At 41.9% G+C, this 17,222-nt stretch overlaps 1 protein-coding gene across 2 annotated transcripts in view; it reads right to left on the bottom strand.

Moving 5' to 3' along the window:
* Nucleotides 1-17,222, bottom strand: part of LOC122564098 (eosinophil peroxidase-like) — a 52,158-nt gene that overhangs the window by 14,133 nt on the left and 20,803 nt on the right. For both annotated transcript variants that reach the window (XM_043718659.2, XM_043718660.2), the window contains exons 6-10: nucleotides 14,605-14,734; nucleotides 13,893-14,099; nucleotides 10,784-11,138; nucleotides 4,132-4,292; nucleotides 644-902 (exon numbers count right to left, since the gene is read on the bottom strand). In XM_043718659.2, the coding sequence (XP_043574594.2) occupies nucleotides 644-902; nucleotides 4,132-4,292; nucleotides 10,784-11,138; nucleotides 13,893-14,099; nucleotides 14,605-14,734 (1,112 nt within the window). The remainder of the gene's footprint in view (nucleotides 1-643; nucleotides 903-4,131; nucleotides 4,293-10,783; nucleotides 11,139-13,892; nucleotides 14,100-14,604; nucleotides 14,735-17,222) is intronic.

Raw genomic sequence — 17,222 nt, 5'->3', positions numbered from 1 at the left:
AATGACAACTGACTTTACACTGACATTTTTTACAAACCCACCGACTCCCACAGCTACCTGGATTACACCTCTTCCCACCCTACCTCCTGCAAAATGCTATCCTGTATCTTGATTCTAAATGAATCTTGCAAATTTTAACTTTAGGGTGGATCTTCTTTCTCTGCAGCTGTAACATTGTACTTCTCACACTGTTCTATTACCATTATTCACTTTGAATGGAATGATCTGCCTGCACTGCATGCAAAACAAAACCTTTCACTACAGTTAGGTACATGTGGCAATAATAAATCAAATCAAATTACAAAAATAGTTCAACTTATCAGTATCACATTGTTGGTGAGAGTTTGCTGCAGCATGCATACTGCCTGCTGTATTATCTACATCATAACAGTAATTAGACTTCAAAAAATACTTCCTTGCCTGGAACTAAACTCTATATAGGTTAAAATAACTTTTACAACTGGGACCAGAGGTAATTAAATATTAAGCTTGATATAATGTCTCACACTCATTTACAGCTAGAACCTAGTTATAGTGTAATCATGAGACTATTTGCCCATTACTGCAGTGGAAAGCTGCTCTCAGTCTCACTGCAATCTCTCAGGATGAGATTGCTGCCATCATATTAAAGATTGTTACCTACCTTCCTTGATCAGTCTCCAGGGAGTGAAGAAAGCCTGGTGCAGGTCAAGGCTTTTGAATTGTGGGTGTTCCTGGTAGTTTTCATCAAGACGGAATAGCTTTGGGTTAATCATGAGATGTCCAAATCGGAAAGCTGCTGTGGAGACAACATTGGCAATACCAGGATCGATAGATTCATCATAGCCTTCATAAGATGAGAGATATTTCATTGTTGCCTCGTCTCCGATTACCAGGGGAGCAAAGTCTCTATAGGTTATTATCTGTAGAAAATGAAAAATAATCAGCTTGATGAAACCTAAAAATAATCACTTCAAAAGAGATGAGTAAGTGTTGGGCTTGAAAATGATTTTTTTTTTGCTGGATGTTATTGGTTACAGCTCTTGCACAGACAGAAGAATTAAGTTAGAGTAGAGTAGCTATGTTATTTGTCACTTCTACCGTCTACAAATGATACAGTTAAAAACTAGATAGTGTTCCTCCAGGATCGAGGGTGCTACATAGACAGCACAAATACAAAGGGCAGTATAAAGTCCTTAAGAAGTGCAAAACATGCAAGTTACAGTGTAATAGAAGAATAATAATTGATAGACATTGTTCTAGCAGCAATTTGAAGTCATGCAAGGAATTTCAGCTGGAAAAGAGTCCGATCATACTGTGTTAAGGAGCCTGATGGCTTGGAGGGGAGAAACTGTTGCACCGTGAGAAACCAAATGTTCCAGTACCTTCTGCCAGATGGCAGGAGGGAGAACAGGTTGAGTGAAGTGTGTGTGGGGTCTTCCACAATGCTCTTAGCCTTTTGGATGCAGCATGTGGTGTAATTGTCTGTAATGGAGGGGAGAGAGACCCTGATGGTCTTTTCGGCTGTCCTCACTATTGTTGTAGGGTTTTATGATCTGAGATGGTGCAACTCCCGAACCAGGCAGTGAATCAGCAGCTCAAGATACTCTCAATGAACCCTGTGTAGAATGTAGTGAGGATAGTGGGGGTGGGAGGTGGGCTTTCCTCAGTCTACACAGAAAGCTTCTGCCATTGTTGAGGTTTGGGAGTGACAGTGAGAGCAGATTGTCCTTTACCCTAAGACCTGGGTGTGTAGTGAGGCTTCAGGAAGTAACAATCAGGTATAGGAGCTGAAATTGTTAAGTTCAGCCTTTAACTGAACAAAGGCAGCCCACTGTCTGAACCCAGAACGCGGACAACTCTGTCTGACCCCAGAACATGGATAACACTGTCTGACTCCAGAACATGACAACTCTGTCTGACCCCAGAACATGGATAACACTGTCTGACTCCAGAACACGACAACTCTGTCTGACCCCAGAGCACAGACAATTCTGTCTGACCCCAGAACATAGATAACACTGTCTGACTCCAGAACATGACAACTCTGTCTGACTCCAGAACATGGATAACACTGTCTGACTCCAGAACACGACAACTCTGTCTGACTCCAGAACATGGATAACACTGTCTGACTCCAGAACATGACAACTCTGTCTGACCCCAGAACATGGATAACACTGTCTGACTCCAGAACACGTCAACTCTGTGTGACTCCAGAACATGGATAACACGGTCTGACTCCAGAACGTGACAACTCTGTCTCACCCCAGAACACAGACAATTCTGTCTGACCCCAGAGCATGGACAACTTTGACCACATCAGACAGACAATTCTGTCTGACCACAGCAGACAGACATCCTGCTGTCTGACTGCAGAACATGGATGACACTGTTTGACTCCAGAACATGACAACTCTGTCTGACCCCAGAACATGGATAACACTGTCTGACTCTAGAACACAACAACTCTGTCTGACCCCAGAGCACAGACAATTCTGTCTGACCCCAGAACATGGGCAACTCTACCTGACCCCAGAACACAGACAATTCTGTCTGACCCCAGAACACGGTCAACTCTGTCTGACCCCAGAACATGGACATCCTGCTGTCTGACCCGAGATCACGTTGCAGCAAAGTCAACGTGCATGCTGATTTTATATAGTCCTGTATTCTGCACTATCGGTCACATCCTGGTGATGAACTGTCCTGTGCCTGATATTTTAAATTTCTCACTCTTTGTAATACTACAGCCAATATGAGGGAAGGTGTTCATTTTCGAGCACTCACTGACCGAGCTGAATATGTTTCATAATGTGATGACATCCAAATCAACAAAATGGTCAACCTACCTGCTTCATTTGGTTAAATGTGAGTCAAGAATTCATTTCCGGGGGTTGGTCCAGAATATACCCATAACGAGAGCTGCCCTGAACCCACCTTGTACCTCTATGATGCCACCTTCAATGATATGCAACATTATCCAAACTTTTATCGAACACCAAAGTTGAGTCAATCAAAAACATTTCCAGGTCAGTATCCACTGAAAGAAAATTCTAGTATTGCCCATTATGCCCCCACCCTGACTCCTACCAAGCTCAAATATTTGGATAAAGATGTATAATTCTCTACTAGTCAAAAGAAGTTGATTTCATAGCAAAAGGCAGGAAAGAAGGGCATCATGGTTCCTATACTTTGCATTGGTGCAATATTGGAGATAGCCAATGAAGACAGGGTAATGTGAGTCAGCTCATTCTTTTGGAAAAGCATTGATTGAACATGCAACATCTTAGAACAAGACAGTGAATGCTACTGAACTGTGCAAAGTTGAACATGCCGGGAAACATCGCCAGTCTGATGGAAATATTGACTGTATTGTAAAAGTTGATAAAGAACTGCTCGAGGAAGTGGTGGAGGCTGGTACAATTACAGCATTTAAAAGGCGTCTGCATGGGAATATGAATAGGAAGGGTTTAGAGGGATATGGACCAAGTGCTGACAAATGGGACTAGATTAGTTTAGGATATTTGGTCAGCATAGACGAGTTGGACCGAAGGATCTGTTTCTGTGCTGTACATCTCTATGACTCTAAATCTATCGTGTCTGTTCCAATGGTGAGGGACCTGATATGTGTGTAGACAAAGTGAAAACATTGAGTGGGAATGGTCTAACACTACATTCTATACAAAAATGCTAACATTATATTAAAGCAAATTATCACCATTTTCTAAAAAATAGCAATAATCCTTCAAACAAAGCTGCAATTAATTGTTTCCACTTGCAATTTTGAGAAGCATTTACTGCTGGGTTTCTGTGAAGATATCCACAAACCACAGAGCAAATTGGAGCACACTGATATCATCCAAACTCCGAGCTTGTTTGGTTTTGTCTGGTGTTTTAAAATATTTGTAGTCCCTTTACAGAAGTTGATCCAGTGATTATGAAGGAATGGTAATGTATTTCCAAGTCAGGATGGCATATGACTTGCAGGGAAACTTGTACACGGTGGTATTCCCACAGATCGGCTGCTGTGGTGTCAGAGATTTCCCCCGAGATTTATTAAATTCAATCCCACAACTTGCTGTGATGGGATTTGGAATTTAGTCAGTGACTTGAATTACCGTGACGTTACCAGTGACATTTTCTCTGTACCTGCTGAAAAGCTCCCAGGATTTTTCTCGCTTCCTGATAGGTTGTTTCTCCGCTCCAGTGAGGGTTCAGCTTCTTCAACTCTCTCGCTAAACGATTGTGCTCCCGGAGAAATACGGTGTGCGTAGCTGTCAATGCCAGTTGTTCATTGGCACGTACATCCCCTGTGAACAGGATCAGTGTTGGGCTCACCATTGTCTTGTTAATGAAGGAGACAGAGATATGGAGAAATACGTAACAGAACAGCCACCTGAGTATGGTGGCGCAGTAGAATCAGGAAATCCAAGGTATTCAGGAAGTATGAGAAAGAAGCTCAGAGAACATTATACACCCCATTTTAACAGCCAGGTACATAAATAAAGTATGAATTATGAGTAGGATTAGGGGAGCTTGCTTTTCTATTCCATATGACCATGGTTGATGTGGTTGTGGCTTAAAATGTATTTTCATGCCTACTCATTAAACCCAGTGAGCCCTTCATTCGTCAAGAATCTACATAAGTCTGGTTTTAAAGTATTTAATGATCCAGCCTTCTAAACTTGCGGGGGTGGGTGATGGTGAGAGAATTCTGAGGTCTTACAAACCTCTATGAGAAAAAGATCTCTTCATCTCTATCTGAAATGGGAGACCTAGTATTTTAAAATTGCAACATTAGTTCCAGCCTCCCTCACCAGGCAGCACACACTCAGGATCTTATATGTTCCAGGTGCAGAAACTTCTAAACTTCCTGCACTAATTTAATTCTGCCTCTTCTGTATTCCCAATTTTAATCATTCTGCCATGAATGGCCACTTGAACCAAGCAACAGCACTTTCCTTACATCCCACATACTCATTCCCACCTTTATTCCACTCCTTCAAACTTACCTCTTTGATTCAGCTCTTCATCATTTAACCCAACCTCTCCTTGTGGGTCATTACAACACTTTGTTGAAGCATCTTGGGGCATTTTGTTTTACTAAGAGGTATTGGAAAATTAAGTTCATTGTTAATGTCCTCATAATTTTATGTTTGGATTTTATAGGATAGACAGAATTCCACAAAAAATATTTTTTGCTGAAATGTCACTTTTGTGAATGCTCCAATGAGAACTCACTGTACAGAGATGATCAGTTAATTTTCTTATCAAATCTGACTGGTTCTAGCTTGTGCTGTTGATTTCTCTCTATTCTTCCCATGAAATCTGTAAAGGAGCCTGGAAATTCTGGGTAATCCAAGATGGAGGAAATGGAAAAAAGTTGTGGCCGTAAGAGCTGCTCCTTTTTTGAGGTAGTTTAGGTGTTGGAACTGATTTCCTTGAATTCTAGGAGCAGTAATTACTATTTTATATTGTTGCATTGCTTTGGAAAATTGGGAAAGAAAAATCAAAACAACAGCATTTTAAAAAGGAGGAAAACAGACAAAGGTAGTGACCACATGGGTAGTGATTCATACAGAAAAAGAAACCTCCTCTGCTGTCTGACCCAGCAGTAGCTGCTGCCTGCTTTCAAGTATGCCTGGACATCGGAGCTTGTTCTAAGAAAAATAAACAAACAGCAAAATACACAGCTGAACTTGGAGAAACCTGAATGTTGGAGCTCACTGCAGGACAGCAGCTAAATGGCTTTTCAAATCTTACTGGTTTTCTTTTGTAAATCTACAATAGTGAATAGAGTTTTTTAAAATCATATCTAGTTATTAAGATCTGTCTGTTGCTTAAACTTTAAAAATATGAAAACATAGGTCCTAAACTAGCATGATTTTAGTGCAGCGAAAACTGCACTATTTTCAAGGTCTTTAGATTGTTAAGGTGCAAAGATGGCTGTTAGCAGAGTGATGTGCTCTTCCTGTCAGATATAGGAGACAGCTTCCATGTTAATGATGATTATGAATCAGTTAGAGTGGCAGCTAGAGGCAATGGGGAATTTACAGGAGCTAGGGGATGGTTGGCAGTTGCAGGGAGGGAGTTAAACCGAAGATACAGTTAGATAAATGGGGGACCTCCAGAAAAGGTAGGAGAGGGAGGAAGATAGTGCAGGAGTCTCCTGGGGCCATCCCCATCTCAAACAAGTATGCTTATTTGGAAAATGTAGTGGGTGATGGACTCTCAGGGGAATGTAGTACTGGCAGCCAGGGTTCTGGTATGATTAGCTCTAATGTAATGAGGGATACGCTAGGTTAGAGGTGAACGATTGTGATAGGGACACAGACAGATGATTCTGTGGCTGACAGCAAGACATCAGAATGGTGTGTTGTCTCCTTGGTGTCCGGATCAAGGATATCTTGGAGAGGGGACAAAATATTCTCAAAGGGGATAGGGACCAGCAGAAGGTCATTGTACACATTGGAACCAATGACATCGGAAGAGATAAGGACGAGATTTTGAGGAGAGAATATAGGAAGTTAGGCAAGAATTTAAAAAGGAGCTCTCGAAGGAAGTGATGTCTGAATTACTTCCAGTGCTACGAGCTAGTGAGGGTAGGAATAGGAGGATAGAGCAGATGAATGTATGGCTGAAGAGCAGTGTATGGGAGAAGGATTCATATTTTTGATCATTGGAATCTCTTCTCAGGTTGAAGAGACCTGTATAAGAAAGGCAGATTGCACCTGAATTGGAAGGGGACTAATATACTGGCAGGGAGATTTGCTAGAGCTACTCAGGAGGATTTAAACTTGTAAGGTGGTGGGATAGAGTGGCACAGGGGGAGGAGGTTTGGTGGCAGGTTTGGTGGGTGAGACCCAGGGAGATAGTGAGGAAAGTGATCAGACTGAGACTGGCACAGTTGGGAAATGGAGCAAGTAAAACAGTTAGGGCAGGCAGGAATAAAATAGAGAATGAGGTAGGATTGATAAATTAAACCGCATTTATTTCAATGCAAGAAGCATAACAGGGAAGTCAGATGAACTCAGGGCATGGTTAGGAACATGGAACTGGGGTATGATAGCAATTACAGAGACATGGCTCAGTGAATGACAGGACTGGCAGCTTAATATTCCAGGATACAAATGCTGTAGGGAATATAGAAAAGGGGGCAAGAGAGGAGGGGGGATGGTGTTTTTGATAAGGGATAGAATTATGGCTGGACTTAGGGAGGATATTCTTGGGAATACATCCAGGGAAATTATTTGGGCGGAACTGAAAAATAAGAAAGTGATGATCACATTATTGGGATTATATTATAGACCCCCTAATAGTCAGAGGGAAATTGAAAAGCAAATTTGTAAGGAGAACTCAGTTATCTGTAAGAATAACAGCGTGGTTATGATAGGAGATTTTAACTTTCCAAACATTGGCTGGAACTGCCATAGTGTTAAGGGTTTAGATGGAAAGGAATTTGTTAAGTGCGTACAAGAAAATTTTCTGATTCAGTATGTGGATGTACCTACGAGAGAAGGTGTAAAACTTGACCTGCTCCTGGGAAATAAGGCAGGGCAGGTGACTGAGATGTCAGTGGGGGAGTATTTTGGGGCCAGCAACCATAATTCTGCTAGATTTATAACAGTAATGGAAAAGGATAGACTGAATCTAAAAGTTAAAGTTTTAAGCTGGAGGAAGTCCAGTTCTGACAGTATAAGGCAAGAACTTTCAAAAGTTGGTTGTGGGCAGATGTTCACAGGTAAAGGGATGGCTGGAAAATGGGAAGCCTTCAAAAATGAGATAACAAGAGTCCAGAGACAGCATGTTTCTGTTAGGGTGAAAGGGAAAACTGATAGGTATAGAGAATGCTGGATGACTAAAGAAATTGGGGTTTTGGTCAAGAATAAGCAGGAAGCATATGTCAGGCCTAGACAGCAGGGATCGAGTGAATCCTTAGAAGAGTATAAAGGCAGTAGTATACTTAAGAGGGAAATCAGGAGGGCAAAAAGGGGACATGAGATAGCTTTGGCAAATAGGGTTAAGTAGAATCCAGAAGAATTGTACAAATACATTAAGGACAAAAGGATACCTAGGGAGAGAATAGGGCTCTTAAAGATCAAAAAGGCAGCCTATGTATGGAACCGCAGGAGATGGGGGAGATACAAAATGAGTATTTTGCATCAATGTTTACTATGGAGAAGGATATATAAGATATAGAACTTGAGGAAATAAATAGCGACATTCTGAAAAAATGTCCTTACAGAGGAGAAGGTGCTGGATATCTTAAAACATATAAAAGTGGATAAATCCCCAGGACCTGATCAGGTGTACCCTAGAACTCTGTGAGAAGCCAGGGAAGTGATTGCTGGGCCCCTTTGTGAGATATTTGTGCCATCGATAGCCACAACAAGGTGGCAGAAGACTGGAGGTTGGTTAACGTGGTGCCATTATTTAGGAAAGGTGGTAAGGAATCCTGACGGATAGGATGTACATGTATTTGGAAAGGCAAGGACTGATTAAGGACATTCAACATGGCGTTGTGCGTGGGAAATCGTGTCTCACAAACTTGATTGAGTTTCTTGAAGAAGTAACAGGGAGGATTGATGAAGGCAGAGCAGTGGACGTGATATATATATATATGGACTTCATTAAGGTGTTCGACAAGATTACTCTTGGTAGACTGGTGAGCAAGGTTAGATCACACGGAATACAGGGAGAAATAGCTACTTCGATACAGAACTGGCTCAAAGTTAGAAGACAGATGAGGTGGTGGAGGGTTGCTTTTCAGACTGGATGCCTGTGGCCAGAGGTGTGTGACAAGGATCGGTGCTGGGCTCTCTGATTTTCATCATTTAAATCAATGATTTGGTGTGAATATAGGTGGAATGATTAGTAAGCTTGCAAATGATACCAAAATTGGACGTGTAGTGAAGTCCATTTGCCTCAGATTCCAACGGGGTCTTGATCAGATAGGCCAATGGGCCGAGGAGTGGCCCATAGAGATAGAGTTTAATTTAGATAAATGTTAGGTGCTGCATTTTAGAAAGGCAAATCAGAGCAGGACATATACACTTAATGGTAGGGCCCCAGGGAACGTTGCTGAAAATGTGTTGCTGGAAAACACATCCTTCCAGCAACACATTTTCAGCTCTGATCTCCAGCATCTGCAGTCCTCACTTTCTCCCCAGGGAACGTTGTGAAACAAAGAGACCTTGGACCTCACAGTTCCTTGAAAGTGGAGTTGCAGGTAGATAAGATAGTGAAGAAGGTCTTTTGTATGCTTGCCTTTATTGGTCAGTACATTGAATACAGGAGTTGGGAGGTCATGTTGCAGCTGTACAGGACGTTGGTTAGGCTACTATTGGAAAACTGCATGCCATTCTGGTTTCCCTGCTATGGGAAGAATGTTGTAAAACATGAAAGGATTCAGAAAAGATTTACAAGGATGTTGCCAGGGTGGGAGGGTTTGAGCTACAGGGAGGGGTTGAATAGGCTGGGGCTGTTTTTCCTGGAGCGTCGGAAGCTGAGGCTATAGACCTTATAGAGATCTAGAAAATCATGAGAGGCATGCACAGATAAACAAGGTAAATAAACAAGGTTTTTTTCTCAGGATGGGGAAGTTCAGAACTAGAAGGCATTGGTTTAAGGTGAGAGGGTAAAGATTTAAAATGGACCTAAAGGGCAACTTTTTCATGGAGTGGGTGGTGAGTGGGTGTAAGCTGCAGAGGAAGTGATGGAGACTGGCACAATTACAACATTTAAAAGGCATTGGATGGGTACACGAATAGGAAGGGTTTAGAGGGATATAGACCAAATGCTGGCAAATGGGACTAGATTAGTTTAGGATATCTGGTCAGCGTGGACGACTTGGACCAATGTGTCTATTTCTATGCTGTACATTTCTACGACTCTATGAGGCTCCCGAGAAGCAGCAGTGACTGATTAGATTAGATTCCCTACAAGTCCTTCGGCCCAACAAGTCCACACCGACCCTCTGAAGAGTAACCCACCCAGTCCCATTTCCCTCTGACTAATGCACCTCACAGTATGGGCATTTTAGCATGGCCAATTCACCCCTGACCTGCGCATCTTTGGACTGTGGGAGGAAACAAGAGCACTTGAGGAAACCCACACAGACACGGGGAGAACGTGCAAACTCCACACAGACAGTCGCCCAAGGTTGGAATTGAACCTGGGACCCTGGTGCTGTGAGACAGCAGTGCTAACCACTGAGCAGGCAAAGTCTTTTCCCTGGAGTTGGGGAGTCCAGAACTATAGGGCATAGGTTTAGGGTGAGAGGGGAAAGATATAAAAGGGACCTAAGGGGCAACTTTTTCACACAGAGAATGGTACGTGTATGGAATGAGCTGCCAGAGGAAGTGGTGGAAGCTGGTACAATTGCAACATTTAAGAGGCATTTGGCTGGGTATATGAATAAGAAGGGTTTGGAGGGATATGGGCCGGGTGCTGGCAAGTGGGACTAGATTGGATTGGGATATCTGGTCGGCATGGATGGGTTGGACCGAAGGGTCTGTTTCCATGCTGTACATCTCTATGACTGCTGAGTTCTGCCAAAACCACTGTCAAATTTGTGGGAAAGTAGCCTCAAAATGGTTGCCTGTTTTTCTACATTGATCAAGATAGTGGCTGGCACTATCAGTTCAGAATTTGCAGACATCCACCAAGTTGTAAGCTTAGTGCCCCTTTTAAACCTATGATGTTTTAGGCCAATATCTGTCAGGGCAAACCTGTGTAAGTGAAAGGAATATCCCCTATGAAGGTGGCACGGGACCAGATTTCTTAATCCGCTGTTACTCACCAGCTATAAAACACGGAGTTGAATTTTCATTGGTGAAATAACTTTCCCCCATACTTCCACAAAGGTTGCTTGAAATGGTGTTAAATGGTAAATATTCTCGCCCATTGTCAGAATATTCCGTGTTGACAGCCATCAAGCCAAGTTCATTAGTGAGGTTTCTGAGTTTGTTGGCCACACAGTCCGTGCTGCCATAGACCTCATTCACATCAATGAAAGCAGTAAGTACGTTCATCTGCTGCCGAGTGTTGACATCACCAAACAATGAGCCCAGCTCACCGCTGCCACACGCAGGAGCTGACCGGATGAATGGCAAGCATATACTCTGGTTCTTGATTCTTGTGTCACCTCGAGGGATCTGTCAGGAAAGGTGCAGAACACTTTCAACAACAGTTCAGTCACAAACTGTTTTACAAACACTAATAAGAAGAGTAGAAAGAAAATTGGGGCTGAGCAAATTAGTGACATTTCAGTTGATTAGAAAGTCAACTGCTCGAGGATGGGTACACAGTGCCAAGGTAAACAGAAAAACCTCCGTAGGATTTGGATTTTTTAAAGATTATTTGCTCACGGGATGTGGACATCACCAACTATGCAGCATTTATTACTCTCATTGTATTTGAGTTGAATGATTTTTTAGGCTCATTTCAGAAGGCAGCCACGAATCAACTCTAAGTTACACACAGAACAGAGAAAACCAGGCAAGGATGGCAGATTTCCTTCTCTACAGGACTTTAGTGAAGGAGATGGGCTTTACAGCAATCAGTAATAGTTACATGGTCAACATCTGGCAGGCTTTTAATTCCACATTTAATTCACCAACTTTAATTTGAATCAATGACCTCATTGCTGCTTGGGCCATGGTCTTCTTTAATTAGAGAAATAAAACATAAACTGGGAGATTGTTTCACAGAAAACCTATGATCTATCTGCAAAAAAACCCCTGAGCTTCCAGTTGCCTGACATTTCAGCAAGTCACTGTGATCCCTGACCGATATCTCGGTCTCAGGCTTGCTGCAGTGCGCCAGTCAAGCTCAGTGCAAGCTGGAAGAACAGCACCTCATTTTCCGCTTGGGGACCTTGCAATCTTCAGAACCCAATATCAAGTTCAATAATTTCAGAACCTGTACAACTTCCTCAATGTCCTTTACTCACCTGAACACCCCCAGGCCCTGTCTCTCTCACTCTTTGAGCTCTGTCTCCACCTATTTACTTATTCCTTTCCCCAAACTTCCACTGCCTGTCTTCAGCATATATACCATATTTCCCTAGCCACTAGTATTTCTCACAAAAATTCACTGGACCCATAATGTTGGTTCTGTTTTCTCTGTACCGATGCTGCCAGACCTGCTAAATTTCTCCAGTGATTTCTGTTTTTGTTTCTGATTTCCAGCATTTGTAGTCCTTTGTTTTATTATCTCCACAGATTAGCAAGGGTTTCTGGTTGACAAGTCCACTGATAATACCTGTGCATCACACCCACTCTATTATTACTGCTATGCCACTGTCTCTTACTACAAGCTGAGGCCTCCTGTCAGTGAAAGCTAAAAAAGTCAGTGTGTATTGCCCATGTCCGAAACAGACAGTGATCCCCTGCATTTACAAAGAAGAGTCTCCAGTGCTCTTTTGAGAATCCCACTACAGAATTGTTAACCATGAGGCAACTGGATCCCCCACAGCTCTCAGAAACCAGGTCTACTTGGAGCTTATCTGGCTGTTAAACTACAAATATCCAAATATGGAACATAGAGGTGCTCCTCTTGACAGCATGTTCGAAAATCACTGTTTTTTGGAGTACCCAGAATTTTGGAGTACACAGAATATGGGATGCTAGAGTAATTCTGGTGACACTACTAAGACCTGCCTAATGCTCTGCAATACTTGAATGTTACTCAATGTTACGGAATTGGTGTAGCCCTCAAGGTTGTGTCTTGTGAAAGTGCTGGCAGACACAGACCTTATGGTTGACCACAGCTGGTCAATAAATATGCAGACAATGTCTCTCTTATTCAAAGTATTAAAGAACAAGATGGACCTTGTTTTTAGGGGTATTTGTACGTCTTGTCAACAAATTGCAATTGAGGTGCTTTGACTGACGTGCTGAAATGAAAGTTCGTTGGAAACACTGTGGTGAGTTACTGGAAGATTATGGAGTGTTTTGCTGGTCACAGGCAGAAAATAACATTCCTTTCACAGATAAGGGGGCAGTATTTGCAGTGCTACAGATTCTACAATATAAATCATATATGAAGAGGAGGAGTGGGTAAATTAATGTGAATGGAAGAGTGTTCTTTCGAAATCCCTACCTCCAAAGTGCCTCCTATGAGTATCAATCCTGCACTGATAATGAGCAGAGTCTCAGGAGGATTTTATATGAATCAACAACATGGCCTGGAGTTTTAAATCAGGCGAGGATGGCGCACCCAATGATTGTGAAGATGACTGTAGCCTTTGTATTCTACTCAGAGAGACCCCACCATATGCTGTATGTAGTTTGCTGCAGTTTGCTTTTCCTGGAAGAACTGGGCAGAGGACAAGAGTACACATATCAGGGGGAGATGTGGCTGAAGGTGGAACTTCCGTGATGAAAGAGTACCAGTCTTTCCCAGGATAGGGGATTTCCAAAGTCATCAGCCATACTGTGAGTCTGCAGGTGCTAGTCCCACCACAGCAGCATGAGCTACCACTCTGTGTCAATGTATATTTTTACATGAAACATTTCATGCGTAAGGGACCAGTACAATGTTCTAGGAGTGTACAGAAGCTGGTTGTCATCATACTACACCGAGGTGCTTTGAATGCTGACTATTTTGTTTTCAATGGCTTAGGCAGCAAAATGATTGTGACCCAATGCGAATAAATGGAAATTAATGAATTTCTAGCTCCTGATTCTTTACACCAAAACTCTGACACCGAAACCAAGACCAATACCAACATCAACACTAAGGCCAAGACAACAACCAATTCGGTTTTTTTGAATTTCCTGCTTATGGGAATATTTTGTCTAACAGGACTTGAATAGATTGTTAATATAAGATTTCTTTAATTCCATGTGGACAAAATACAAAAACTCAAAACGCTATTTCAGAATGAAGTTGAACAGAGCTCTCACCTGTATTGGGAAACAGGGATTTCTTTGAAAGCAGGTTCTTTCACAGTCAATGCCATCATTGAAGGTCTGGATGCTGCCAGAATGGGGGCTTAAGCTCATATCGTGATCAATCCATTGACCCCACTGCATTAACATGTGAGAGATTTCTGTATCCATGACTACGGCTTCATTGGGTGTTCTCAGGATTGTATTTGACACTTTGCGAACCTGGATGAGAAATAGAAAATTTTCATGACAAGAAAACAATGCAAAGGTTAATCTATCATCACACCATTTTCAAGGCACCCTGATCTGCTCTTTGAGCTGTGTTAGTACATATGGGGACACTAATGAAGGCTGACACCGCATCAGAGCAGCTCCAGAGGTATCCAAAAGGAGATGGAAATGTTCTTTAGACTGTCTCACAAAGGAGACCATTTCACACATCAGTCTGCAGTGTGGTCTTTCCAAATGTTGCTCTCTGTTTTGTTCTGTGCCTGTACTCTTAGGAATTGGGTTCATTCAATGTAGGGATAAGTCATAAAAGAATGTTAAAGGATGGAAAGAGAGAAATGAGCTTCACCCCATCTGACTGGATTGGATTTATTGCTAAGTGAAAGGACACTGTACTAACACACCCACTGCCTGCTCCCAGTAAGATGGGGTTCTGTACAGTTGGCAGTAGATTTTTCAGCGAATCAGATTTATTTCTGCCTCACGTGGGAATAGTTACCAGTGGCAGAGGGAATCTTAATATTCGCTTGTTTGGAGTCCAGCCCAGTGGAAGTGAAAATCCATCCTCATAGAGAGGTGGGAGCCATCGGGTGAGTGCAGTGTGGGATGATCCCAGGCGAGGCTTCATTCTGAAAATCAAACAAAAAATGTTCATTTCTATATTTTTATGAGTGTAAGAGCTGTTGGAAGAGTTTTCCTAGACATCTGGGCAGAATTAATATCTCGCAAATGCTTACGTTTTATGCTAAGTTAAGAGTTGGTGATATTAAAAATAATTTTTTGGCTCGCAGGTAGAAACCAAGCTCAGTAAAAACAACTTTAGTGATGGAGAAAAAGTTAGAATTCCATCTGAGATCAAAGGAGGGATTGAAGTGAAGAACATCAATACCTGAAGGAGGACAAAAGATAAACAATGGGTAATGTTTGATTTGATTTATTATTGTCACATACTGAGATATAGTGAAAAGTATTGTTTTGCATGCTAACCAACAAAATCACACCTGAGAAGGTACACCTAGGTAACAGTACAGAATGCAGAATATAGTGTTACAGCTATAGAGAAGGTACAGAGAAAGATCAACCCTAATATATGAGGGGTCCATTTACAAGATACAACTGCAACATTTAAGAGGCATTTGGATGGGTATATGAATAGGAAGTGTTTGGAGGGATATGGGCCGGGTGCTGGCAGGTGGGACTAGATTGGGTTTGGATATCTGGTCGGCATGGACAGGTTGGACCGAAGGGTCTGATTCCATGCTGTACATCTCTGTGGCTCTGATAACATTGGGGAATGTTCCTAAATCTGTTGGCATGTATTTTCAAACTTTTGTATCTTCTGCCCAACAGAAGAGGGTGGAAGTGATTATAACCAGGCTGGAAGGGATCTTTGATAATGTTGGCTGCTTTGCCAAGGCAGCGGGAAATTATCCTTGTAAGAAGCAAAAAGTCTTTTGAGTATGAATTCCACAAGGGAATGGCCAGGGACGGAGAGGGCAGGTGTGTATACAAATGTGTTAAGCGTGATACCTTCCTTGGATTGCTGAAATTGACCCTTGAAAGTTTTTAGGATACTGGGGAGGTATGTCACTTCTGCACCATTTCTCTTAACTCCTCTACTGTAAATGACCAAACTGTTTCTCCAACAGCCAGTACTGGACAAGCATGAAGTCCCTTCGATTAAAATTGGGAAAACCGAAGTCATTGTCTTCAGACCTGTGAGAGATTCTGTTCCCTTACTAACACCTTAATCCTTCTCCATGCAACTGTCTTAAGTTGAAACACACTTATGTTTTGTTGCTAACTTTGCCCCTGGGATGTAAATTTATCTGCCTATGCTCCTGCTTCAGTTTATCTGTTGCGGAAGCCTTCATCCATGCTTTGCTACCTCTAGTATTAACTATTCCATCATACACCTGGTTAACCTCATACATTATACTCTGGGTAATCTTGAATCCATCCAAAACTCTGCTGCCCATGGTCTCACCCATAACAAGGCCACTTCACACATTTCCTTCATACCTGCTGAGCTCTAAATTGACTCCTTGTTAAGCAATACTTTGAATTTAAAATTCTGCCCCGGATTTTTCAATTCCTCCATGACCTCTTCCTTTGAGTAATCTCCTCCATCAATCCTCTAAGATATCTGTGCTCATCTAATTATTCTTGGTTTTAATTGCTCTGTCATTAATGGCTGAGCTTTATACTGCTGAAGTGATAAGCTCTGGAATATTGTCCAAGATTAATTCTTCATCTCAGTCTTTCTTCCATAACTGACTGTTTAAAACCCAACATTGATGTGGTTTATTGGGTAACTACCAATATGATTTGGTCTGATGTCCCTGACATGTTAGCCAAGTATATACCTCAAGAACTGGATTCTTGTTAAGTATCTTGAATTACACACAGTATGGGTTCTGAGGTTACTAATGATGTGGATAAATGTTACAGTAACCGCAGTCAGACTCTTATTATTACTAAACCTTTATGCAAAATATAACATGGTCAACTATACAATTCTCTTCCAATTCCTCTCTCATTTGTCCAGTTTGGTGGGATGTCCGCAAATTGGTTCCTGAATCTGAAAATTGTTTCCATTTGAATCCTCTATCATTATCTCTGCAATCCCAACAAACAAATTGTTCAGCTCCCCTCCCAGCATAACAATGTTACACATTGGTAAGATCATCCACAGACATAGAATCAGCTTCCAGCTGCTTGCTGAAGACAGTTAGCTCTGCTTCTTAAAATATTTCATGGAATACATACATCGATATGAATTTACCAAATTAGGACTAGCAGGAAACCATTAAGCCTTTCAAGCCACCTCCGTCATCCAATAAAGGTCATGGCTGATCTGTTTCTGTTCTGAATTCCACATTCTCATCTACCCCTGATAGCTTGTGTTTTCCTTGCCTACCAAAGGTCTATCTGTATCCTCCTTAAAAGTATTCAATAACCCCAGCTCTGTCACTTTCTGAGGCAGAGAGTTCCAAAGTCACACAATCCTCAGAGAAAACAAATAATCCTCTCATTTCTGTCCCACCTCTAATTTTAAAAGTGTTCTAGACTCAGTCATAAGAGTAAATATCCAATCACCATCATCTTGTCAAGACT

This window comes from Chiloscyllium plagiosum, unplaced genomic scaffold, assembly GCF_037043375.1.
Source record: "Chiloscyllium plagiosum isolate Xiang-an unplaced genomic scaffold, Cpla_swu_hap1 HiC_scaffold_31, whole genome shotgun sequence".
Taxonomy (NCBI): domain Eukaryota; kingdom Metazoa; phylum Chordata; class Chondrichthyes; order Orectolobiformes; family Hemiscylliidae; genus Chiloscyllium; species Chiloscyllium plagiosum.
This window is presented reverse-complemented; position numbering and strand designations above follow the sequence as displayed.